Genomic DNA, 27,298 nt, shown 5'->3' on the forward strand with positions numbered 1-27,298 from the left:
TAGCAGTAAAAATGTAATCTCAAATATCACAGCAGTACACTGACTGGATGACAGACAGGGTTACCAACCGTACGAGGTTCCTCGTACAATACAAATACGAGATTTGTGGCCCTCCGTGTACGAGGTACGAGGACACTATCAACCTCGTTCGTAAAATTATGTACGAGATTTTGTTAATATGGCCATACGAACATTTTGCACCACCATTATTTGCTTAAATGTATGAGGTTTGAATGCCAAAATAAGAGATTTTTAGCTGCATAGTACGAGGGATTTTTTTTACGGTTGGCAACCCTGATGACAGATTATTTTATTTTACTTATACTTAATTTGCTAAAGTTTGACTGTGTTTGTGTGTCCAAATATTGGGTGACGTGACGTGACACTCTTTCCTGGCCCGGATAATACCGACCCTGTTTTTCGTGTTCACGCCCATAGAAGCTCCTGTCAGTTTGTATGGGCGAGTACACAAAAAACAGGGCCGGTATTTCCATGTCGGTGTTATCCGGGCCGGGAAAGAGTGTCACCCAGTGTCACCCCAACCAAATATTTTTTACTATCAATAGGGTAAACAATAAATTACAGTGATCATCTTAATTTCGGGAGAAATACAACGCTTAGAATTACGGTTTTGCAGATATCATTTCTTTAATAAACAAAATAAGACTAGTTTTTATTAGGGTGGATTTGTGTAAATGAGCGGATTATGTTTTGGTTGGTATCTTACTTTGTTTTGTAGCTACTTACATAGTTGTTAAAACTATTAATTTATTATCTTACTCTACAGTAATTTGCAGTCTAGCTCATTGTTACTATCTACATAGGAACAGTAGATTCCGCCAGTGAATGAATTACTTTTGACCTGTTCAGAGTGAAATGATAAAGAAATGACATAATTATTTATCTGTTTACTGTTAAGAAGTATACAATTTTACTTACAGTATCGTAATGCGGTAATGTTCCAGTGGCAACTAGGAATCTTAGCTGCTTAGTTAATAATTAATTTCATATGTAATGAAAATAAAATGGCTGGCAATGAGAAAATGAGGGAGGATGAGCTAAAATATGTGTTACGCCTTCTTGATGATCTCTCAGCGAAAGTCTATGAGGTGAGCCTATTTCAATATTTGTTTGATGTTAGACTGCTATTTCAAATCTAATCTTGGATGTGCTTTAACATATAAATTCTTTGTACTTATACAAAATTTATGAGTTGTTATAATTTATACTTATTATTCCCAGGAAATAATTCAGTTCTACTATGACATTGAAGAATCAAAACCACCTAAAGACATATCAAATGACACTTCTGCATTCTTAAAGCAAAATCTTTTATGCAATCCTGTGACAACTTCCACCATCCTAAGATATCTCCAAGCTCACCTCTCTGAGAATAAGTTTAATGCAAACAAGATACAAACGCTGTATCTAGAAGTGTTAAAAAATGAGTTATCTACACCAGACAGCATTGATAAAGCTATCACACTGATGTCCCTTGTGAAGTGGGAAGACCAATTCATACCTCAATTTATCCAGCAAGTGTTGAAACTGGTATGTGATGATACATACAGGCAATACAGGAAACAAATCCTAGTCAGTTTGGTCCCTCAAGAGCGACCAGAACTCTTGAAAGTCACATCAGAGTTTATGCAACAGAATGAACCTCAGAAAGAGTTTAAACTGACCCCAGAGTACATGTTGGAACTCTGCTACCAGGACAAAACCCATTGGTTGCTTAAAGCTGCCCAAGTGTATAAACACCAGTTGCATGACATGAAAAATGTGACATTCAAGATTAACAACTTCACCAAACAAATACTCATCATGGTTCTAATAGACCTGACCAACAGTCCAGAGACTTATGACTTGCCATCTCTTGTTCATCAGCTGACTAACATATTCTCAATCCTCGACACATACTCTACTGCAGATGAACAGCTTCAATTTTATATCACAGAAGTGAAAAGAGAATTAACTATCCTAAAATTTTGCCTAGAAAACAATTGTAAAATTATGACAACATCAATATTTAATCAGGCGCTCACGCAGAGCGCTTTAGCTCTGATTTCACAAGTCTGCAGATTGCCCAAGGTGGACAGATACAAAGTTTCTAGACTTTTGAATACCAATAATGACATTATAACAGAGTTGATGGCATTGCAAGGCAGCACTAAAAGATTAAAAGGGGATCAAAGTCTAAATTGGGATATTGTCACTTATAACAGTTATTGTGCAATAACTAAGATCATAGACACTATATTAAATGCTGCTGAAGGCCATGAAGATGCTGTGGAGATAACAGGTTCCCTGGATGAGGTTAAACGCATTGTCTTATCCATCCAGCCCATGCAATTTTGCATTGAAGTCATTGAAAATATTTTTGCATGCCTCTTTCTGAGGTATGAGTTCCTCTCTTGTCAGGAACATTTACAAGAGTACCCTTGTGGCACACATTCGGACTGCTCATACTTCTACTCAAAGAAGCAAATAAAAAATCCTAAAGGCAATAAGAGCCCAACTACAGGATTCATGTGCAACTCCATGACTATGCAGATTATCTTGAACACACTAAAATTGTGTTTAGAAACTTTAGAAGATAACATTGGTACAGAGACCAATGTAAGTGTGGTAATATCTAGACTAAAACAACTTGTGAAGGTAGTGAACCATTCTTTGTGGAAGTTACAGTTGGTGTCCACTCTTTCGCCCGATACAGGCCCACTGCAGCTAAAGCTCTGTTTGGATTATGTTGAGGTAGATGAAAGCAGTGAAGAGGAAGACAGAGAGCTTGATATGAAGACCTCTCGGAAAAAATTAAGAGTCAGAAGACGGCACACAAACCCTAAACCAGATGCGGATCAAGTTATGCTTGCATCCACAATATCAGCAGGTGAAGATGGTGAGGTCAAACTTTATGTTAACTTAAAATAATTTTCCGCAGCTACAAATTATAACAGTGTTTTTAAAAGAGGTTTCTCTTTTTAGCTTGCAGCACTACTAAAGGCAACATTGACTTCATCTCTGTGATGTTGGCTAAACCAAACAGCTTAGTGGCATTAGCTCTGTACCACAATGATTTTGCAAAAGCTAATCAAATCATAGAGGTATGTAAATAACATAATAATTAAGTTCATAATGTCTTTATTAAATGATCTAACTCTTCATATGTCTCTTTTTCCTTATCTGAAGGCTCATAGACAATATCACCAGATTTATCTCTTAAAACTCCAGGAGGGTTCAACCTTAGGTATATTCTAGCGTTATTGATGGTTTCATGCGCCTTGAAGCATTTGCAGTAGAGACAACAGCAACACCAACCTGCATGGTAAAAAAAATATGATGAATAAATATGTGCCATAACAAAGTTATACAAAGATTTGTCACAACATAGCTCAGTTCCTTTATTGTTGTTACACACTCAGTTGAACCAAGATATTCCAACACCAGTGTGTGGAGCAATACAGGTATATATTGTGCGTGAGTGACAGCTCTTTATAAACTATAAATAATAAATAAAATGTTACCTAAAGTGCACCATATGGGAATGGCAACAACAACATAAATGAGAAGCCATATTTGTGATATATTCCAAATTCTCTTTGCAATAACTTGGCGTGCCTGACGATGATTTAACTTTTCCAATTTAATATTAAATGTGGCAATCGATTTTAAACGCTGCATCAGCCCAGTGCCGTTAGAATCTATAACAGACCATGGAAATGTTTTAACCTATTCAATATTTTGAATTCACCTGACCCTTATTTCCTACTGGTTTATAAATAAAATAACCTACCTATCTTCACCACATGATATGTTTCATTTGACATTTCTTCTCTTATTGCCTCTGCATAATATTCATTTATTAAAGCATCATAGTCATACTCTTCTTCCTTTTCTATATCAACTTGTCTGCGATGTTGCCAGTGTTTTGAAAACTGAAACATGTTTTATTTCACATTTATATCTATATAGAGAAAAATAGGAAGTAGAAAAAATTCAGTTCAATTCACAATTAAAAGTCAGGAAGGGTCTAACTACACTTGAAACGTTTAGGTATTTAACTAAATGTAAACAAACTTCAGCTGCCAGATTTGGTACATTCAAGGATTTTAAACATTTCACTTATCTATCTTTGTAATACAAACTAGACTAGTGTATTTCGAAAATACAAACTGAAATATAGATGCACAGAAAAACCAGAAAAATAAGACCAGCGCTGGGAATCCAACCCAGGTCCTCGGCATTCCGTGCCGTGTGCTATACCGCTACACCACCGCTGGACAACGATACAGACACGAATTTCTCCTATGCACCTCATATCTCAGCTTGTGTTATTTCTTATTTAGCCACAGCGACATCTATGCCGTAGCCCTCATCGATCGGGATGACCGTAAAAGTAACAAAAAATTTGGAATTGAAATTAAAAATACAAAGATTCCAAAAAAACAATCTTAGTGTATTTCATTACAGTAATTTAAATGTTTAGACAGTTAAATGGGGGAATTTCAATATTTAAGACACCAATTGACGTTGTTTTGTTTACATTTAGTTGAATACCTACCTATCCAAACCAAGTTATATTTTCGATCTTTTCGGAAGATGTTTATTCCGTTCTTGATTTATAATTATATTCATTTGAATCTTATTAAGGTCAGCTGATCACCAATATTACTCACGGGTATTTGTGATCTAGTAGTTATTTTTCTATTATGTCTTATCAGTTTAATAACATTAGGTTGTTGATTTTGTTTATAATATCTGTGTACTAGACTTCTTGCCCTTATAGTTCTAAAGTACTCTTTCTTACATATCCTGTAATATTTAATAAAGGATTATTTAGCTTATTATAATAATAAAAAATCAACTAAAACATTAAGGCCGAGTTTCCAATAGAATCGCGAGCCGAGTTTCCAGTAGAAACGCTTCATTTACTTACCTATCCTCGCTCCGCCGAGCTGTTTCCTTCCACTAGAGATGCGCAGCGAGGATAGGTAAATGAAACGTTTCTATTGGCTTATGACAAATACCTCTACATTTCTCGCAACAGATCTTTGCATTGCACATCTCTGGTGCAAACGCAAGCCTTATAGTGTCTTATATGTACTGATCTGATTTACCTACTTGTTTAATTCATGGAATTTGTATATTTTATCATCAATGTGAAACGGTATTAGCTCATTTTCGCTGACCATTTCAATGTCATCATCTCTTAATGAAAACTGGACTTTATAATCCGTACTGCCTCTCACAAATATGTTGTGAGACTCTTCTGCATTTGAGTAAAATATTACTAATACACATATTGCTAAGTAATTTAACATCTAGTAACATGATTTTATCGTAATTTACATAGTTTACAATCATTTTTGCTTTTAGTTATTCTTTAGCATGTCTCAAATGTTTAATGCCAAAATAATGACAGCAATGTCACAAAGAGAGTACTTATGGGCTTAGGTCATTGCAATTCACCTCTTTGGTAGCATAAAAGGTAAACTCGAATTGAATCTATGTTTCTATTTCAGATGTTTGATTTAGCTGACGCCGAAATCGCAACAGAAGTGTCCTTTACGGAGCAGCTGAGACATCTAGTGGCAAAGATTAAGAACATAATTTACTACAAAGACGACACCCCGTATGCGACCAAAGAGCTTTCCGCATTATCCGTTGTGTCGACAGAGGTCATGGGACTAGTAGAAGGGTTCTTGGCATCAAATAGACCTCCTAATTTTTCATTTGACGTTATTCAGTTAGCAGCTTGCCATCCCCACTTACAACTGTATAGCCATCAAAACGCCTCATTCATTAATGCCGTAGATATACTAATAAGTAGTGGACTAAATCGGGAAATAACTTACGGACTAATAAATGTTGTCGAAAGAAAACTCGCTGAAGTCCGCAGTTCTACTGATGTGGCAGCTGTGAAAAAAATCAATTACATCAGATTTGTTGAAGACATAGCGAGTGTTACGTTTGAAATTTTCGGCAATACTGAAAAGTCGTTCGAATTCGTAGACAACGTGTGCGGGTTGATCGCCGACTGCAGGATACCGATCAAACACAAGGAATTCTGCAAAATGAACCAGCTGTCTAAAGAGTTACAGCAATGCTGCGAAGATATAGCAGAGGTTGTCAACCTGAACAAGTCAAAGAGTCTCGATCCGAATCTCCTTCAAAAGTACCATCAGATTTACATGAATATTGTTGCAGCTTCTGACAAGGACTTGTGCAACATTGGCGAGGTGTCTCGACACGGAAATAGAAAGACGAGAATACACTATCTAAGAATGTGCTATATGTACTGCAAAACTGTATCACAGCTGGAACTAGAGGAGAATAACTCCTCAGCCCCATTAGACTCCTCATATTTTACAGTATTAGAAAAACAGCTGCACGATATATTCGGCACCATGATTAATGCCAAAGATATACCTGTTACGTATCTAGAACCTATATGTAAAAAACTGAACGTGAATTTGATACCAAAGCTAATTCTGAACTTCTGCCCTTCCATTACGCTCATGGACTCTCACACGGAAGCTAGCGAGATGAACTTTAACAATTTACTACAGGCTGTATATGCTTTCAAGAACACTGAAGAGAATTTGTTTTTGGAGCCCGAGACAAACATGGCGCCGCTGCCGCGTGCTCCCACACCTCAGTGTCTCACGTACATCGTGTTACACAACTGGGTCCTGGCGCATCTGATCAAAAAAATTCATACGTCGCCAAACGACAACACTCTCCAACAAAGCATGGACGCTCGCACGCGATGCCTCAATAATTACATGGAGCTAGAGAGATTCAACTGCACCAAAGTTTTGTTCGGAGGCAACAAATACTTGGCGTCCCTCCACACGACCATAGATCTCGATAAGTTGTTCCTATTCTTGCTTCAGTTGATTGAATCGGGAAAATTATTGAAATGCCTTAACATTATAGATTCTTTGTCAGAACGGCAAATACTGTGCAGCGCTAATTTGATGAATCTAAGAGATTTGATATTGTTTAAACTAGCAATAAATCCGAAAATTGAGCGAAATTGGAAGTACTGCCAGTACCTGAAGTGTTCCGAGCTAAAAGTAAATCTGATATTGAATCACTTGAGCAGTTGGCCTGCAGAAGGGGCCATGGAAGTGTTGGATTACTTAAGGTTCCTCTTGGACCAGGAGGCGTTGGAGGAAGACTTGCATGAAAAGTGCTCCAGTTGGATGGTCAAAATTCCACTGTATGATCAGGTATCTAAAAAGGATTTGCTTTACCAAATTAATAATGTATTACTTATTTGATTTTTTGATGTTCATTTCTTTTTTATTTTTAGATCGCGGCTATAATGGGCTGCAACCATTGGTATAACGTGTACGAAAAGTCTGTGGACAGTCCCGAAAACGTGATCGAAGTTCTAATAGACAGTCACCAGTTCCAGCTGTGTCTGGAGTGGGCGGATGTGCACAACGTATCGGAGCACATGAAAAACTTGATCGTTATGAATCTCTTACGGCAGCTGTTCGAGTACACGAACCAAGCGACGCCCGCTGTGATCGCGGAGCTCCTCTCAAGGCTTCCAACTAGTCAAGCAATGGACGTCATCCACGAAGAAATGGCCAAAGTGAGAAACGTCGACATACTTCAAGTCTGCGTCGACTTCGTATCCGAACATTCGTCCGATTGGAAATCTTTCGAGAACATCAAGATAGGCCTACAAATCATGCTGGAAATAGACACTAATTTGAGGCAAATATTTTGGGATTTAATTCAAAAGCCGCTGCTGATGATCGAGCAGTTCATGATGAACGCTAAACTAGATATTCTATCATTGATAATTAATAAGATCTCGTCTAACTTGAAAAAGGACCCAACCGGAGACAACCTTTACTATAATATAAAGTTGATAGACAGCGTTGTGATATCGCGGAACGCGGTTGACGCGTTGCTGCGGTTTTACGCTGAGAAAGCTTTAGACATGAATCCTAAGAACACATGTCCTGCGCCTCCTAAGCCTACGGAAGAATCTCTGATGCAGTCCATAGACTCGATCAACATAGAAGCAGCATCGCGACCATTCGTTATGCCAGAGCAAGTACCTTCCAAAGATCAATGGGTGGAGGATTACTCGACCGACCGATGTATGGTGTGCCATACATCTATATTCTCTATGATCATTCGCAGACACCACTGCCGTCGCTGTGGCAGGCTTGTTTGCCACGTTTGCTCAAGAAACAGAATGCAGGTTAGGAAATGCTTATACCTAAACATTTCATATCACAGACACCACACTGATTATTAAGATCACATGGTTTTTTTTTTTTTTTTCATTTTAGGTGCCAACATATCCTACTAGCGTTAAATTCCGCGTCTGCAACGATTGCTACACTCAAACCACCAACAAAAAGACCAACTCTGATCACGACAACATGATGCTGAGCAGCAACTCTGACTCCGCCGGCAGCGGTGTGACGTGTATGGACTGGTGCCTCTCCACAAACTCTAGCAGAAACGAAGCCGTCCGGACTGAGTTTAGCTTCGAGTTTACACCGAATGTCACGCTATGCTTGACTATTATGAAAATGCACTCTATTAATTTGGATTATCCGAGGTACGTACGACCCGTATGCTAGTTTGCCTCCCTCTCATAATATAAAAAAAAATCGTGGTAAAGACCTTGTTTAAACCCGAATACCGAAACTAGTTGAATGTTGATTGAAGTCGTGGTCTAATGCTAGTTTTTGTTAACATGTTTACAGTCCAGTGTCCGATATTGGAACACGTCAAAAACTAACTTCACAAGTCAGTGTTTCATACGAAGGAAAAATATTTATAAAATGACAAGTTCATAAATAAAGAGGACATCGAATTATAGGTACTGCCACCATAGTTGAGGTCACGCACACAAGAACATGTCATGTAATAACAGCGGGATTTTTGACCTTCACTCATTCATTTCATTCATTCGCCTTTTATGCAATCAACACTCATGTAGCTGTGTGGTGTGTCCTCGTATTACTAAGTATGTAATCAGGGCCGGATTTAGAGCTGTGGAGGCCTTGGGAAAGGAAAGAGTGGGACCGCCCCCTCCCGCAGCCCAATCTATTTTGCAAATGAGGGCCATGTGAGATTCTGGCTGCCTGAATAAAGATGAATAGTTGTTTACTAGTGTTTTATTTACTCGTCGGCATATGAAAAAAAAACCGAAGTCCCTATTGTGGGGGCCCCTCTTTTGTGGAGGCCCCGGTCGCCCTCCTAAATCCGGCCCTGTGTGTAGATAAATAAACCGAAAAAATAATTTTCCGAAACGAAAAATTTGATCGCACACTAGTATTGTATTAATGCGCTGTTTGTGATTGTACCCAGGTTCCTGTTGGATCGCAGCGACGAGATCGCCCGCGCGTTGTCGGGCGGCGGCGACGCGCGGCTGCTGGTGCGCGCGCGCCGCTCGCTGTTACTCGCCGCCGCGGAACTCTACTCCCGCGCGACCAACGAGATTGCGTCAGTATCTAGAGCGGTCTTGGTGACGTCGAGATTTATCTCGATTGTGAAATCCCTTGCATCCATCGATCGAAATTTTATAGTTTGTACTTGTTGACGGATGTTCTGGTTAAAGCCGCGAGTTCACGGTGGATGCAGACCGCTTCCAACCGAAACAACTGAAGGTATATGGGGAGATCTATGTCGAACAGCGGACGTTTTACGTCTTACTTGTTGATGCATTTATTTATGTTTTAATTATCATTACTGGATTTATTAACCCACATTCGCACACGCAAAAAAAATTAAATACGAAGACTCGCAAATATTAGTGCTACGAAAATCTATCATATAGTTAACTGAAACGGTTACGGTTGGTCCTGATCACTATTCTGCTCTGTGTTGTTTTAACTGATTTCAAAAAATGAGGTTATCAATCGGTTGGTTTTTTAATTAATATTTTCCCACAGTGGCTGCGGTCGCAGCCGCGTAGCGGAGACAGGAGCGGCGCATGCGGCTCGTTGTCTCGCTCATGCCGATGCGATGGCTACGCTCGTCAAACACCAGGCGCATCCGTTGGTACCCAGGCAGGGCGCGCACCCCAGTTAGTACCCTCACCTGGGTGACTCGTAACGTTTAGTTCTTAGATACCAGCACCAGTATCTGACACAACAAAAGGGTGCATAAATATCTGATTCGACTCTATTTCTAGGGCCGGTAAGACTTGTCAGATATTTTTGTACGTTCCGCTACGGCAGAGACTGTACATCTGCAATGTATCGTGCTCAAGAAGAGATCAAAAATAAAAGTGTTTAGCATTCAAATACGACATTATTGAGATTAACTAACAGTAGGAGAAGCCACTACGGAAGCGTACTTATTTGAAACTTTTATACCTAAACTAAAGGGATGAATTAGATATATCTGCATATTTACAAGCTATTAACAACACCTGCAAGTATTTACAATTGTTGAATAATCACAGGCAAAAACGAAAAAAAACGGGGTGGAGTTTAGAACTTCTTCCTTTTCCTATTTAATGACATATACACAGAATATACTTTAGCTACAATCAAGGGTGTCCACAGCGGATGGTACAGGGGAAGGGGAGGGGGGTACTTGATACATGGATAACGGGAAAGGTATAAGTTGCAGATACAGTCAAAAGCACTCAGATTCTTTAGAGGCAGCTGGCTGCCCCCTTGGTGACGCCCTGGGCTACAATTATTCTTATTTTTGCTTGCAGGTCAAATAGTTCGTTCACTATTAGAAGCGGAAAAATGGGAGCTTGCATTGGAAATAGCTACCAAATCGGGTATACCGCGGAACAGTGTGCTAGCGGCGTGGGGCAAGGCCTGCCTCAAGGCTGGCTGTTTCAAGCAAGCGCGCGAGAAGTTCGCGCACTGCTTCAGGAACACTATGAACGTCTGCATGGAGGTGGCGGAGGAATGCGAGTACGGCAGGGAGGCTTCGGAGGCCCAGTTTGTTAATAGAAGGTATGTGTATTATTTTAAAGTTGGAAAAAATACCGTTTTTTTTTAAGTAGCATTAATAGATTTCTTCATGAACTGACTTTAAATTAGAGCATTTCATGATGCATTGCCTTTCATGATGTACCAACATTTTGATATCCGTTAAACTATAGGTATAGTATATTATGTAGCTCTAATCGTTTACTTACAAAGATAAACATTGCATATATTTCTAACTTAGTTCAGAATGTATAAATCAGATATGCAGTGCTTGCTTATCTTAGCAAGCTAACCAATGATGTTAGACAAAATAATCTTGGCAATATATAATATAACAATTTGTTGCCCGCAACTCCGTCCGCGTAGTATTCGTTTATCGCTATCCCGCGGGAACTATCCAATTTTCCGGGATCAAAAACCCCTATATCCTTCCCCGGGACTCAAACTATCTGTATACCGAATTTCATCTAAATCGGTTCAGCGGTTTAGACGTGATTGAGTAACAAACATCCAAACCTCCAAACATTTTCACAAACTATCACATTTATAATATTAGTAGGATACAATCTCTAAACAGTACAAGGGCGACGGGATGGTGTTTGTTTATAGCTAAATCTAATTAAAAAAAGTAAATCTTACTTTAATTACATAAATACACTCACTCATATTTCATTAGGTTGCATGGTCTGCGGCATTCGGAACGCACCAGCTCGGTATCGAGCACGCAGTCGGACGGCCGGCCGCGATCCAACCCGCCGCTGCTCAATGAAATCATAAGCATGCTCGAGGACATCAACTACCCCGTCAACCAGCAGATCTTGACCAAAGCTGAGGCAATGAAGGTGGGTTATGTGTGTGTTAGGATTGCTGTACATACATGTAAATATGTATAAACAATTGACAACGACGAGTTTTTTATTTTCCTTTAAGCCCAGAACACACAGAACGGCAGAGGGTCGTGCGCGGACGCCGCGTTGTGATGTTGCCCACCGCTTTCCCGACCCGAACCGCTGCCGTCCTGTGTGTGTTTTGTGCTTTAACACAATAAGTCGGATTTCTCTTCGAATTCATTTATAGATAAACAATCGAAGCTCAAAAATTTTACCATGCTCTTATACCGTGCAATATTGATGTAGATTAAGAAAGAAAGAAAATACATTTATTCACAACACAACACACAACAATCAAAAAACAAATTAAGTACAAATAGACAACACGTAGGAAAGTATGTGGCATTGCGGTTGTGAATCGGACACTGGTTCAGCATTATGCTGAAGCGTTAATAATAAACACCCCAGCGCTGATTTTCAGCCAGCACCGTTGGTGACCCACGGACCGCTACAAAGATATACGCAGTTTTATTACTATACATAAGCCTACATAAATATTTAATTTGATTTACAATCCTCATCACCAATATCTGACACAATAAAGCATGCATATTTATACATATATATTAGATATTAAATCTGATACGACTCTGTTTCTAGGGCCGGTAGGATGTATCAGATATTTTTGCACGCTCCGCTGTGGCAGATATTAATTCAATGTGAGTGCCGTTCCTGTTTCAGAGTACAAATGAAAAACTCGCATCCCTCAACGCAAGTAAGAAACGGATCCAAGTGACGGAACCAGCACTCAACATCATGCACACTTTAGCAAGCGTTAAGAAAATAAAGCAGGGCGACTTCAGCGACTTCCAAACAGCCACCGTCCAGCCGAAGAAAAGCTTAGCCCAAGGCTTGCTGAGAAGAAACAACAACCACGAACCTAAAGTAGATCATCTACATAAAAAGCTGGACCCATTCTTTTACAGAGAATGCGTGTATTACCTCAGCAACTACGGCTCCCACGTTGCTAACATAGCATTCTACATGAAGTACAAGAACATGTCAGAAGTGCTAACGTACTGCTACGAAAACCTCGTCGACAAGGAAACGTTTACGGAGTCTGTTTATATGGAGTGTTTGAAAAAGGATAAGGTTAATGAGCTTTTGAAAGCGATGAGCGAGTATGATAGCACGCTGGAAATGTGGTCGGTGAGTTCACTTAGACTTTTGGACTTTTAGTTTTAGAGATTTGTGACGATTGTGATATAAGGTTTGTTTGTTTGTTTATACTCTTTATTGTACAAAAAGGAAAAACAAAAATGTTACAAAAAAGTGATAAGTACAAAGGCGGACTTTTCCCTGAAGGGATCTCTGCCAGTCAACCTTTAAGGTTTCTGTATGTGATGTTTTGGTAATCACGTTTTGTAGTTTTTTTTTTGGTCTTTCATGTCTGAATAATTTTCTGTTATTGTTAAATCGTCTTGTGACAGCAGTCCCTGGCAGCGACCGCGGAATGTTTCCAGTGCAACCTCCCTCCTTTTTGACCTACTTCAAAAAAGGAGGAGGTTATATGTTTACCGATTATTCCGTCAATTATGGACTGATTTTCAAAAATATTTTTTTATTCGAAAGAGTACTCTTCTGAGATGGTCCCATTGTCACCAAGTCAAGATCTGATGATGGGATCCTAGGAAAAATTGAGGGCAAACCTATGGCGATTTTGGCATTTTTAGCATTAAAATAAGCATTTATTGACATTCAGCAAGTATCATTTGGTAAACTGGACCTGATGAAGAAGGCCGTAGATGACCAATGGAACTCATCAAAGCTAAGTAATGCCCGCTCGTCTATAAACGATCATGATTAATATACCTAGATAAGCGACTAAGAAGAAGCTTTAAGTTAATGATTCTTTCGAACTGATCTGATGTTGAAGCCGGAAGGTAGGCAACGGAACTCTGTTATAAAACAACGTCACTAAGCCGTGTTCGGGGTAAATGGAATCGTTGTGACATGTACTTTGGCTATGAATCACTAAAGTTAAACCGACTCCAAAAAAATAACAAAAAATTGTACCTACTACAGAAGCCTTGAAAATATTTTTCTAGGTACCTACTAGCTCGAAGTCGGTGACTCAGCACGATCCAGCAGAAGGGATTGAAACCCATAGTATGTAGGTGAGGTAGACGACGGTAGACTATTGTTCCACTCATGCTGGCTCGAACTGAGTCACCGAGTTCGAGCTAGTAGGTACCTAGAAAAATATTTTCAGGGGTTTTGTAGTCGGTTCCATTTTTTGTTATTTTTTTTTTGGTCGGTTTTTACTTTTTTGTAAAAAAAAATCTTAAATACGTAATAGCTCTCGTGCTTAAGAAAAAATACTGGAGCTACCGTAACTGATGAAGTTTGTCTCCACTAGACATGGGTAATCTCAACTCCGCGAAGTGATCTGACTCACTAGATCCAGCTCCGGTGTCGGTACCGAATCCGCTTATTGAATCCGACTCCTTTATTGACTCCGGTTCTTTCGAGCGATTATTAATTTATCTATGGCCGATCCGCTCCGGCTCGGTTCGGTCGGTCGGTGTCGGTACGGTACTGCGGTGCCCCACCCGCTGACTGAACTGAAGTACAGATTCGTGTGAGAGAGAAAGATTTGTTCGTTAGTCCAAGTCCGAGTACCGAACCGAACCGACCAACCAAACATAGATAATTAAGATCCAAGTCCAAGATCCGATCCGCAGGCTACTACGAACCGAACCGAACCGAACCGACCAACCAAACATAGATAATAAGATCCAAGTTCAAGATCCGATCCGCAGGGCTACTACGAAACTCAAAATCGAAGTTCGTGTCGTGCGGTCCCTCTGACACTTATACTATTAATACGAGAGCGAGAGGACGGTACGATACGAACTTCGAGTTTCGTAGTAGCCCTGCCGATCCGATCCGAGCCGAGCGAGAGCGAAAGCAGGCGGACGGAGCGAGTCAGTGTGAGTGAGCGTGACGGCGATCACGATGCGAGGCGAGCCGCTCGATCCAGTCGGAGTTAGTAACTCCGGAGTCAATAAGATTTGAAAGGAGTCATTAAGGGATTCAGATCCGCTTGAGGATCTGACTCTTTTGAATCTTCAGATCCGGATTTACCCACCTTAGTCTCCACTAATCATTGAATCAGTCGCGTCGCGATCTCGTACGAGCGTACGCGAGGTCAATGACCTTCCGTTACGAAAATGGAATGTACAAAAATTCTAAAGTGCGTTAGTTGCAATATTGTAATTAACGAAGTGTTGGCGTTTGTAAATAACAAGTTGGACGTGATGGACAATGAGAGCCTAGTTCAAATCTGTTCTACGGCTTTCACGGTGCAAGAAGTTGAAACTGCGAAACGGTTATTGTTTGATTGCGTTAAGTCTGGCAAGCGAAATATTTCAAGGCGAAGTGATGGAAAAATTCTACGTGACTTAGAGGATATCATTACAAAGTTTAAAAACACAGATCCACAATTATTTCCCATCTTCGTCGCTAAGGATTTGGACAGGCTCCCACCGGTCACTTTTGATAGTGTCGATGTCACTTCTTTACTTAAAAATATTACGCTTCTAAAAGCAGAACTATCCGAGATTAAAAATAACTATGTATCTAAAAAACAAATCGATGAACTAGAATTCAAATTATCCGAATTTAGAAATAATTATGTGTCTAAAAAACAAATCGAAGAAATAGAATCAAAATGGCACAACGACAGGTACGCGTCAATTTTAAGCGGACAATTGCGGGTAAACACAAAAAGAGGTGCATGTATGATGGACAGCGGGCCGATGGCTATACATACGCCGGCGAATGAGTCAGATGGTAAGAGACGGCTGTTTCAAATGTATAGTAATAATAGAGAGCCTGTGCCGTCTCCTTCCCGCTCGGAGCGAGGTGCGTCTGGGCAGGTGCGAATTGAACACGACTGGTCTCTGTCGCACGCGCGAAGTGATGTGCATGAGGATGAGGCCGAGCGGCAACCGGTTCTTGAGGATTGCGACGATGATTCTGATATTGAAAAATCAGTTGTTTTAAATACAAACAAGCAAAAAGAGGAGCAAAATAATTTATTGTATTCAAGCGTTGCAGGAAACGGTAAAAATTTTAAGGAAGCTGAATATGTTGGTGAATGGCAATTAAAACAGAAGAAGCGTCTAAGAAATAGGTTTATGGGGTCTACGGGAAAGGCTGAGTCAGATTTTAACACTAAATTCAAGGCGGCTGAGACTAGGATTCCATTGTTTATTTCGAACGTGCACAGAGACGTCTTGGAAAAAGACATAACTGATTATATATACGAAAAGACACGGGAAAATGTTTCATTGCTGAAAATAAAGATGAAACAAGAAAGAGACTACAATGCCTACAAAATTTTTGTGAATAGGCACAAAATTGATACATTTCTTGATGACAACTTGTGGCCAGCGGGAATATCTTTCCGGCGTTTTGTAAATATAAGAGAACGATTGAATATCAAGTCCTAAGTGAGAATTTCATATTATAATACTATTTTTAATGGATAAACGAATTTTAATGAGTAACATTATAAGTTTCAATTGCAAATCTCTAAAGAGATCGATAGAAGGCATTAGAGCGCTGTGTAAGGACGCAGACATAGTCGCCCTACAGGAAACATGGCTTTTACCTCATGACCTGCCTATATTGGGGACCGTGGATGAAGACTTCGGGTGCACGGGCACGTCGGCGGTAGACACCTCGGCTGGTCTCTTAGTGGGGAGGCCCTTCGGCGGCGTTGCAATTTTGTGGCGCAAAAGCGCATTTGAATGTGTAACAGTAATCGATTGTAATAACGTTCGTGTGTGCGCAGTGAAGCTTGTAACTAACGGTCGTTCAATTTTAGTTTTTAGCGTATACATGCCTGTTAATAAGTCCGAAAATTTGCATATTTTTACTGAATGTCTTGGTGCTATTGGTTCTGTGATTGAAGATGTTGGGGATACCGAGGTCGTATACATTTTGGGTGATTTTAATGCTCACCCAGGTGAACTGTTTTACGATGAGTTAATTCAATTTGATTTTTGTGATGATCATAGTTGGGAGTGTGCCGATGTTGAGTTGCTGGGGTTAGACTCAGACACGTACACATATACTAGTGAAGCTCACGGGTGTCAGCGATGGCTTGACCATTGCATTGTTTCTAATTCTGCAAAAAAAACCGTACGTAGAATATGGGTACGCCACGATGTGTATTGGTCGGACCATTTCCCTTTATTCATTCAATGTGACTTAGGTATTATTAGTGTTAGAAAAGACGCTGCTGTCACTAATTGCCATAACAATATAATCTGGGGAAATAGAACACAGGAACAAATTAATTCATACAATTCTATATGTGATGAATTATTAGTAAAGATCGGTTTTCCTTCGGAATTGAATTTATGCGCAGATATTATGTGTAACAATGTAGAACATAGAAATATTTTAGATAACGTATATTTCAATATTATTGATATACTTAGTAAAGCTGCAAAATTGTCATACGTTAGGGTGAAGTGTCGAAGGAGGGGGGGATACATCGCGGGGTGGAACAAATACGTTGCTCCCGTTCACAGGGATGCCAGATTAAAATTTCTCGTATGGGTAGGGGCGGGGAAGCCGAGGCAGGGTCCGCTTTATGAAGATATGGTTAAATCTAGGAACTCATTTAAAACCAAATTGAAGTGGTGTCAAAATAGACAAGACCAAATAAAAATGGACGTTCTTGCGTCTAGCCATGCCTCCAAAATTTTAAGCTCTTCTGGAGAAACACCAAAAATCTGAGTGTTAGACCGAGCGTACCAGTGAGCGTGGATGGTGAAACAGATCGAACCAGTATAGCAAACCGTTTTAAAGATTGTTTTGCTGTTCGGTCTCCCCTGGGTCCGTCTTCTGTCGAGGTGTGCGATGGTGAGGCTGACGTGAGTGTGGGTTGTGCTGTTGTATTCTCTGCCGATGAGGTTAGTGGGGTAATACGGGGCATGCAACGCGGTAAGTCGCCTGGGCACGACGGCCTTAGCGTCGAACACCTTAGGTACGCTGGTGAGCGCCTGCCACAGATATTGGCGATTTTTTTATACTCTGTGCCTTCGACATTCGTATCTGCCTGAGTCACTGATGAGAACAATTGTTGTACCGATTACGAAAAACAAGACTGGAGACGTGTCTGATATTACCAATTATCGCCCCATCTCACTTGCCACTGTACTGGCTAAGGTTCTTGACAGTTTGCTTAGTGTTCAGTTAAATAAACATACAAAATTACATGACACACAGTTCGGATTTCGGTCTGGACTATCAACTGAGAGTGCCATTTTCTGTCTTAAGCAAACTGTTAAGTACTACACGAGCAGGAAGACCCCGGTGTATGCGTGTTTTCTGGATTTGTCAAAAGCATTTGACCTAGTTGACTACAATATATTATGGAAAAAGCTAAGAAACACAAGTATGCCGAGGGAATGCATTTCTCTGTTTAGATTCTGGTATCAGAATCAAGTGAATATGGTGAGGTGGATCGACTCTCTGTCTGACGAATACAGGCTTGAGTGTGGAGTAAGGCAGGGGGGGACTGTCGTCGCCAGGACTTTTTAATTTGTATGTTAATCAGTTGATCGAGGAGCTTAGTGGCACGCATGTCGGTTGTCATATAGACGGAACATGCGTAAATAATATCAGTTATGCTGACGACATGGTGCTGCTGGGTCCCTCGATCGGATCGATTAGAAAGTTGGTGGCCATTTGTGAGCAATATGCGGAAACGCATGGGCTCAAGTACAACTCTAAAAAGAGTGAAGTGCTCATTTTTAGGGCTAATAAATGTGATCTTACTAATGTGCCTTCGGTTGTGCTTGCTGGATCTGTTTTGCGGGTGGTTAACAAGTTTAAGTACTTGGGTCACATTATCATCGATGATCTGAATGATGATTATGATGTGGAGAGGGAGCGCAGGGCGTTGGCAGTGAGGAGTAATGTCCTGGCCCGCAGATTTGCTCGCTGTTCGGATGAGGTAAAAGTGACTCTTTTCAAGGCTTACTGTACCTCTTTTTACTCCAGCGGTCTGTGGTGTCGGTACACGAAACAAGCCTACAACGCCTTGCGTGTACAGTACAACAACGCCCTCAGGATGCTGTTGGGGCTGCCGCGCCACTGCAGCGCGTCTGGAATGTTTGCTGCTGCCCGAACGGATGGCTTTCACGCTATCATGCGGAAGAAGGCCGCCTCTCTTCTCCGTCGTGTGCGCGGTAGCGGCAACGGCATCTTGAGGACGCTTGCTAAGCGTTATGACAGTCCCCTCGTATGGCATATGGTGAGGAAGGCTATAGGTGCCACTAGCTAATAGTTATAGTTATAGTTATCTTTGTAAGTCTTTACTAACATAGAATTTAAGCATTTATTTTACACACTAACCAAAATACTTATACTTATATAGATGATTGTAAAAATTATCTGAAATAAAAATTTATTATTATTATTATTATTATTATTATTGAGTATTTGCACGGTCTCTACATAGCCTTTGAGGGCAGCTAAATGAGCTATAGGTTATTTTACAGAATTTGAGACACCTCGCGAGTCTGCTCCATTTGACTTGACAGCACATATCTCTAACTAGATTAATTTTGGTTTATGTTACAGGAATACATAATGCACATATGCCGCACACTGGAGGCGAGCAAGCGCCTAGAAGCGTTGTACGCACTACAGTGCGGCAGCGGGCAACACGCGCGCGCGTCCGCGACCTGCGCGTTACTGTACGCGCGGCCCGTGCCTAGCGACGCGCCCGCAGCCGTGCTGCACCAGCGCCGCGACACCCTCGCCGCCGCGCTGCACCATCTGGCGCAGTGCCCGCCCACAGCCCGCAGTAAGTGCACCACCTGGCGCAGTGCCGCCCACAGCCCGCAGTAAGTGCACCACCTGGCGCAGTGCCCGCCCACAGCCCGCAGTAAGTGCACCACCTGGCGCAGTGCCCGCCCACAGCCCGCAGTAAGTGCACCACCTGGCGCAGTGCCCGCCCACAGCCCGCAGTAAGTGCACCACCTGGCGCAGTGCCGCCCACAGCCCGCAGTAAGTGCACCACCTGGCGCTGTGCCCGCCCACAGCCCGCAGTAAGTGCACCACTGGCGCAGTGCCCGCCACAGCCCGCAGTAAGTGCACCACCTGGCGCAGTGCCGCCCACAGCCCGCAGTAAGTGCACCACCTGGCGCAGTGCCCGCCCACAGCCCGCAGTAAGTGCACCACCTGGCGCAGTGCCCGCCCACAGCCCGCAGTAAGTGCACCACCTGGCGCAGTGCCGCCACAGCCCGCAGTAAGTGCACCACCTGGGGCAGTGCCCGCCCACAGCCCGCAGTAAGTGCACCACCTGGCGCAGTGCCCGCCCACAGCCCGCAGTAAGTGCACCACCTGGCGCAGTGCCCGCCCACAGCCCGCAGTAAGTGCACCACTGGCGCAGTGCCCGCCCACAGCCCGCAGTAAGTGCACCACCTGGCGCAGTGCCCGCCCACAGCCCGCAGTAAGTGCACCACCTGGCGCAGTGCTCGCCCACAGCCCGCAGTAAGTGCACCACCTGGCGCAGTGCTCGCCCACAGCCCGCAGTAAGTGCACCACCTGGCGCAGTGCCCGCCCACAGCCCGCAGTAAGTGCACCACCTGGCGCAGTGCCCGCCACAGCCCGCAGTAAGTGCACCACCTGGCGCAGTGCTCGCCACAGCCCGCAGTAAGTGCACCACCTGGCGCAGTGCTCGCCCACAGCCCGCAGTAAGTGCGCCACCTGGCGCAGTGCTCGCCCACAGCCCGCAGTAAGTGCGCCACCTGGCGCAGTGCTCGCCCACAGCCCGCAGTAAGTGCGCCACCTGGCGCAGTGCTCGCCACAGCCCGCAGTAAGTGCGCCACCTGGCGCAGTGCTCGCCCACAGCCCGCAGTAAGTGCGCCACCTGGCGCAGTGCTCGCCCACAGCCCGCAGTAAGTGCGCCACCTGGCGCAGTGCTCGCCCACAGCCCGCAGTAAGTGCACCACCTGGCGCAGTGCTCGCCCACAGCCCGCAGTAAGTGCGCCACCTGGCGCAGTGCTCGCCCACAGCCCGCAGTAAGTGCGCCACCTGGCGCAGTGCTCGCCCACAGCCCGCAGTAAGTGCGCCACCTGGCGCAGTGCTCGCCCACAGCCCGCAGTAAGTGCGCCACCTGGCGCAGTGCTCGCCCACAGCCCGCAGTAAGTGCGCCACCTGGCGCAGTGCTCGCCCACAGCCCGCAGTAAGTGCGCCACCTGGCGCAGTGCTCGCCCACAGCCCGCAGTAAGTGCACCACCTGGCGCAGTACTCGCCCACAGCCCGCAGTAAGTGCGCCACCTGGCGCAGTGCTCGCCCACAGCCGCAGTAAGTGCGCCACCTGGCGCAGTGCTCGCCCACAGCCCGCAGTAAGTGCGCCACCTGGCGCAGTGCTCGCCCACAGCCCCCAGTAAGTGCGCCACCTGGCGCAGTGCTCGCCCACAGCCCGCAGTAAGTGCGCCACCTGGCGCAGTGCTCGCCCACAGCCCGCAGTAAGTGCGCCACCTGGCGCAGTACTCGCCCACAGCCCGCAGTAAGTGCGCCACCTGGCGCAGTGCTCGCCCACAGCCCGCAGTAAGTGCGCCACCTGGCGCAGTGCTCGCCCACAGCCGCAGTAAGTGCACCACCTGGCGCAGTACTCGCCCACAGCCCGCAGTAAGTGCGCCACCTGGCGCAGTGCTCGCCCACAGCCCGCAGTAAGTGCACCACCTGACGCAGTACTCGCCCACAGCCCGCAGTAAGTGCACCACCTGGCGCAGTGCCCGCCCACAGCCCGCAGTAAGTGCACCACCTGGCGCAGTGCCCGCCCACAGCCCGCAGTAAGTGCACCACCTGGCGCAGTGCCCGCCCACAGCCCGCAGTAAGTGCACCACCTGGCGCAGTGCCCGCCCACAGCCCGCAGTAAGTGCCCATCGCGCGTCCACAACTCCCAGTACCAGTCCGCACTGCCACAGTACTTGCTCAAGTTTTCTTCCCTGGATTCCTATGGAGATCATGGATCTCTGAAGCGTGAGAAAGAGGGGCAACGTTACCTTGAAATTTTTGTAGGTAGGTATCCTTCTTTCCTATTCATCATGAAATTCATCTAGCAGCGCCTTAATTATTACGAACAATTATTGATTTACCGAATTGCAATCAAATTGTAAATTCGTTTACACTTTTAAATTTTCTCATTTCACAGAAGTGAATGACCCGAAGTCCATTCAGTTCCACCTGGACAAAGTGACGATAGACAACCTGATGACGACGATTTCGCGGCAGATGGAGCTCGCCAAGTATTTGGCGGCAAACGAAGCAGCGGGGCGGCTGACGCTCACTGTCGTCGACGAGGTTATACCCGTGCAAGGCGCGCGGAGGGACCCCGACGCTACAGAGTGGAGGCCGTTGACCCTGTTCGGGTCGAATACGGACAAAATCCGGCTGGTTGCTTTGGTCCTCGCTACTGGGCAGTCCGTTAAGGATGGCTTCGATTTCGCTTTCAAGTAAGTTTTAAATACTTTTTCTCAACGCGAGCCTGACCTGTCGTTAAGACACTGCAAATAAAAAAGTTTTGGTAAAAATTTCATTATAATACAAGTTTTTTTTTGCTAACCGTAGTTTTTGTAATTGTACTTGTATTGTCACCCAAACTACATTTGCATACCAAATTTCAAGTCGATGCCACTAACCGTTGAAGAGTTCCGTCCTGTGGAGACGATCCTGACCGGACTACCAGGATGTCACTACCAAATTATTGTATTGTCACGCGATTTACATTAGTATACTAAATTTCAAGTCATTCCAACTACTGCAACTACTGGAAGTTGGTCGAATTTAACTTGCAAGATTTGATTACAGACAGACAGACAGAAAACGGGACAGGTGAAACTAAATTAAAGCTTGTAAAAATCGTGCAATTTGCATTAAAGCGCGGCATTCGATTGACCAGAACTAAATTCATAAAAGCTCTAAACTTTGCTTGAGAATTAATAAGTACCTATGTATTTGTAACAAATTTAATTTTAGTACAAACTTTTTTTGCTGATTATACTTGTACTGTTATACAAACTACATTATCCGTAAATTCCATCTTGCGGAAAAGGTGCTGGCCGGATCACCAGATCCTGAATGCCAAATTATCGCAATGTCACTAGACTTACGAACGCCAAACAACACCAATACACAAGAAGGTACAATTTCATTACAGTCGGTTTTCAAGAACTCGAAAAATTGTTTGCAAATTTGAAAACCACAACTTAAAAAAACGTAAAAGCGTACGTAGAGCCTTTCGCTAGTCATATTTACATTGTTTTCCCATTTGTTTCGTTCACCTCTAAATTTAACTTGACCTGTACGATCAAGGACTTTAATTCATTGGCCACTATGGAACCATTTCACAGTAAACGTCATAGTGACATCGCATTAATTAACAAGGAAAATCGTAATGACTTCTCGTTTGAAGAGGTTCCTAGTAGCTCATGAATTAAAGTCCTTGACCGTACCATAAACAAGCTACTTTTGTTTTCTTTAACCTTTGTTGAAAATGTGAATGCCATTGAAACTTATTTTTAGGATCATAAAAGAACACAGATTGGACTCTATGAACATTTACACCCACGTGGCTAAGTATTTGGTGAATACCGATCGCTTCATGGAAGTGAAAACTCTTGCCAAATGCATACGGGAATCCAAGGAGACTGCATCCAGGTAAATAAAGCCCTAATCAAGAAATAAATTATAAACACTTTTTCTAAATTTTGTACTTCTTTACTCCCGCAATATCATTCATCTACTAACGCTGAGCGTCCATTGCAAGGGCCTGTTTTCTCTAGGACACTATACATTGTACCTACTGTACAGTTCTACGCACTCATTCAGTACATTTTGTTGTGAGTGAAAACAGGCCGTAAGTTTTTTTTTATACATAAAAACGTTTCGAACGCGTCTGTGTCTGATTACTACGGGTAAATTGGCAGCGCCTCTAGCGGCACTTGTCGGTATCACTTTAACGCACATGTGTTTGTGGTAACAGCAATTTTGGTACGAATGCCAAAATGCATAGAAATGTTTAGATGTAACACTGTCAAAAAGTAAAAAATGTTTGTGTCACCAGGTCAATTTGTCTGAATATTTTAGGGACAAAACATGGTATGGCCAACATGCACTTTTACTCAAAATGTTTCCAAGGCAGCTTTCACTATGGTCCAGATGTCTTTGTGTCTGGAAGTTTTTAGGAAAGAATACTCTGGGGCCAAAATATACAAAACGCTATTGACTAAATGTTTTGTCATTCGTCCGTAGGTACAAACATGTTGACATCTTGAGATCTTGACCATTTATCTTCTACTCGTTTTTTCTATCATGTATTTAGGCTCTTAGGTTTTTGTGGCATCCAATTGATTTGTCTTTTGTTTATTATAACATATTTACATTTACATACTTATTGACCGTTGTACATTTTGATAATGAGGCATTTCGAACCATTGTATATTTAGACATTTGTACCAAAATGATCTGTTATCGTGTTTGTCAGCAAAAACTTTATCATTTATCTCTGATGTTATTGTGTGTGGCAGCTTGATGAGCGACCAAGTACTGGAGTGGGGCGTCGGTGCGGTGGTGGCGCGCTGCGAGGCGCGCGGGCAGCTTCACGACGAGCAAGCCGAGCTGCTCATCCATCACGTCACCAGTCTTACTATTAAGGTATTGTTCCATATCTTCCAGGCCCTCTACTAAGCATAACATAAACTACCTACCTACCCCTTCTAACCTGTATTTATCGGACAATCGCAATAGGTTTCTAGCAACATAGGCTTAATAATGACTTAACATGCGGCGCATGTCGCTGACAAGTATCGTGCAAGTGCTCTTATGCTGATATTATAAAGCCCAATTGAAGCGCGCTGCAGGGTCCCTTGAAGCTCTGAACCACAAATTAACGTATCCATATTTTATGCAAAATAGGGATTGGCCACAACACCACGGCCACGGCGCAGCGTGACCACGACACGGTTAAACGTGGCGCCGTAACGTGAATTGACACGGCACTGGAATGCGGCACATTGCCGTTTACAGTGCGCCACAAGATGTAGATTATAGGGTGTATCAAATGCTCACTATACGAGCATATCTGCACGACGCGGCAACGTGCCGCACTCCACCGCTCCTTTTTCGTTACGGCGCTGCGTCGTTTCAAGTTACGACGCTGCGCTGTGGTGATGTGGCCAGGCCTTTACCTTACCATTTGAACTTCTAAAGATTCCTAGTGCCATCTGCCTCCACCATTTCCCGAATAGAACAAAATCACACCGCTAGCTAATCACAGCGCTCGCTACTGCCTCTCCTCCCGCAAATATCTGCTGTCTGCTGCGTATTCATAGAACTAAATTACACCTGCAATTCCTGTCTACTCCGTGTTGATCGCCTACTATCTTTGCCCTCCACGCCTCATGCCACCCCGGCCCATTAAAGCTACACGCCCTATTTGAAGTGTTTGTCCGTCAGATATCGTGCTACCTGGCTTGCCGTAACGTGAGCAGCGCGTACATCCTCGCCGCACGTCACGAGCGCGCCAACGAACTGCGCAGAGTGCTGCACGAAGCCGAGCGGCTCGGAAACGACCAGATACGAAATGCTTGCCTCAAACGACTCACCTCCAGAAACGTTCTATAACCGGAATATAGACTGCTGCAGATGCTGTCATAAGCGTATTCACAGACATGGTGTACTAAAAATTAAATTGCTCACATGGTTTAAGTTTTCGAAAGACCATCTCCACTCTCGTCAATGCGAGGATGCAGCGCGCCAACACGCAACAAGGAAAGCCGACCGAAAAGAGGAACTGTCAGACTGTTCCTGATTTATAGTTTATTCTATTTTATTACAAGTTGTGGATGACGATAAACATACTTTTTTCCCTTGCAGAAAAGATTGGTTTTGAATGACTGAGCTAAACGTTGGAGTTAAGTCTTTCATCTAGTTTAGCCTTTATTCATAAAACAATAGTCCTGTTAATAAAATCTTTCCCTGACAAAAATTTCAATGTGGCAGATTGTGGCAAGCGAATGTTAAGTTATATAATATAAATATATATAACAGAAGCTTAATAAGCCTTTGTGAATAAGTATCCCTTTCTAAAACCGACATGTTCTCTCTGTTTTTACTTCTATATTCTGATGGATTAGAAAGTAATAACATAAAAATTCACATCTCGAGAAAATTTTATGATGTGTAATTATACTCATTTGAAACTGTAGAAACTCGATTAGGGCCAGAAAAGTATGTTGAAATTATTTTAACATTTACTTGCTGACAAAATAAAAACCGTCTTTTGAAGTCTGGAAAACTGAAAAATACTCAAAATGTTAGCAAATCAAAACTGCTGTATTTGTCAAAACTTGTTATAAAGTGTTTCAACAACCACATCCCTGATATGGTATGAAGGTATGTGAGATTGTACCTGGCTCTGAAATCAAAGTGATTGTTACAATCTATAGTCATAGTACTAAAATCATAGTATCTTCAATTTATGTTCACTATTCTTGATCATAGTACTTGTGGTTATCATAAAAATAAGTACAGTCGCCATCAGATATTTCGGAGCAGCCCTGATCAAAAATATCGAAACATGAACTCTAATACATTAATTATAGAGTGCATGTGCCATCTGATGGCGACTGTAACAATGAATTGGATCTTGTACACGTTTTTTTATCCTAATTTTCTAATACCGGCTCTTAGCAGTAAGTCAAATGTAGGTTAAAGATAAGCAATGCTGTTTTTGACATCGGCTTTATAAGGAATCTTCTGCTTTATATTAAAACTTTATAGTATTGTTTGTTGACCTAAATCATTGTGATTGAAGTATTATCATAATTGTATTAACAATATCAATATTGCATGTTTATACTCATTGTAACATCAGAATAACATTAATTTTCTAGTTCATATGCTATGATGCCAAAAAGCCAAAGTTTTTTTATTAGTTTACCTTTTACATCTGTACTAGACGCAAAATATTAAAAAAAAACTTTATTCAAATAAGTGAACAAGTTGGCTATGCTATCAAAACTTGCAAATTAATAAGAAGCTTTACTTTCTTCCTAGTGAAAGCTCATTACTAGCCAAACACAAGCTGAGCTTGAGCAGAATTCTCTTTTTTACCAAAGTTTTGTAAAGAGCCACTGGAGATATTTTTACACTTGCTTATATGCATAAAAGAATATGTATAATAATAGTACATACGAATATAATTGAATAAAAGTAAAATTTAATTGGCAAGGCTCAAAATAGTTATATAAAATTATGAAGTTGGTGCTTGATACTGATGAATTAGAAAATGAAATACTTATTTGTACTCCTAGATTAAGGACTATTTTAACCTGCATTGGTCTCATTTTAATGTGATATCTAAATTCTATATTGAGCATTACTGTTATTGATTATATTGATGCTTGTTGTTTATAATAAATGCAATATTTTAATTCA

At 42.4% G+C, this 27,298-nt stretch overlaps 2 protein-coding genes across 3 annotated transcripts; one reads left to right on the forward strand and one right to left on the reverse strand.

Moving 5' to 3' along the window:
- The first annotated feature begins 489 nt into the window (after window positions 1–489).
- LOC141432723 (zinc finger FYVE domain-containing protein 26 homolog) lies at window positions 490–27,298 on the forward strand. 2 transcript variants are annotated; one of them, XM_074094462.1, is made up of 17 exons: window positions 490–714; window positions 942–1,109; window positions 1,243–2,899; window positions 2,986–3,104; window positions 5,523–7,235; window positions 7,319–8,227; window positions 8,319–8,593; window positions 9,349–9,483; window positions 9,933–10,066; window positions 10,709–10,958; window positions 11,611–11,776; window positions 12,506–12,973; window positions 19,430–19,655; window positions 22,014–22,314; window positions 23,384–23,518; window positions 24,388–24,514; window positions 25,316–27,298. In XM_074094462.1, exons 2-17 carry the CDS (start codon window positions 1,026–1,028, stop codon window positions 25,481–25,483), a joined length of 6,867 nt encoding a protein of 2,288 aa, XP_073950563.1. In that variant the 5' UTR covers window positions 490–714; window positions 942–1,025; the 3' UTR covers window positions 25,484–27,298. The 2 variants fall into 2 exon arrangements, with proteins under 2 accessions (XP_073950563.1, XP_073950564.1); XM_074094463.1 differs by having other exon boundaries at window positions 966–1,109.
- Window positions 3,131–5,392, reverse strand: LOC141432726 (uncharacterized). Its single transcript, XM_074094465.1, has 5 exons — window positions 5,122–5,392; window positions 4,677–4,812; window positions 3,794–3,935; window positions 3,525–3,701; window positions 3,131–3,318 (listed from the first exon to the last, which is right to left on the reverse strand). The coding sequence occupies exons 1-5, from the start codon at window positions 5,319–5,321 to the stop codon at window positions 3,131–3,133; spliced, it is 843 nt and encodes a 280-aa protein (XP_073950566.1). The 5' UTR covers window positions 5,322–5,392.

Source organism: Choristoneura fumiferana, chromosome 11 (genome assembly GCF_025370935.1).
Source record: "Choristoneura fumiferana chromosome 11, NRCan_CFum_1, whole genome shotgun sequence".
Taxonomy (NCBI): Eukaryota; Metazoa; Arthropoda; class Insecta; order Lepidoptera; family Tortricidae; genus Choristoneura; species Choristoneura fumiferana.

Coding starts and splice junctions, on each gene's coding strand:
- LOC141432723 (XM_074094462.1), top strand. CDS start 1,026: ATGGCTGGCAATGAGAAAATGAGGGAGGATGAGCTAAAATATGTGTTA. Junction 2,900..2,985: donor AATATCAGCAGGTGAAGATG/GTGAGGTCAAAC, acceptor TTCTCTTTTTAG/CTTGCAGCACTACTAAAGGC. Junction 10,067..10,708: donor CAGGCAGGGCGCGCACCCCA/GTTAGTACCCTC, acceptor TTTTGCTTGCAG/GTCAAATAGTTCGTTCACTA.
- LOC141432726 (XM_074094465.1), bottom strand. CDS start 5,321: ATGTTAAATTACTTAGCAATATGTGTATTAGTAATATTTTACTCAAAT. Junction 3,702..3,793: donor ATATCATGTGGTGAAGATAG/GTAGGTTATTTT, acceptor GGTCTGTTATAG/ATTCTAACGGCACTGGGCTG. Junction 3,319..3,524: donor TCCCATATGGTGCACTTTAG/GTAACATTTTAT, acceptor TTTACCATGCAG/GTTGGTGTTGCTGTTGTCTC.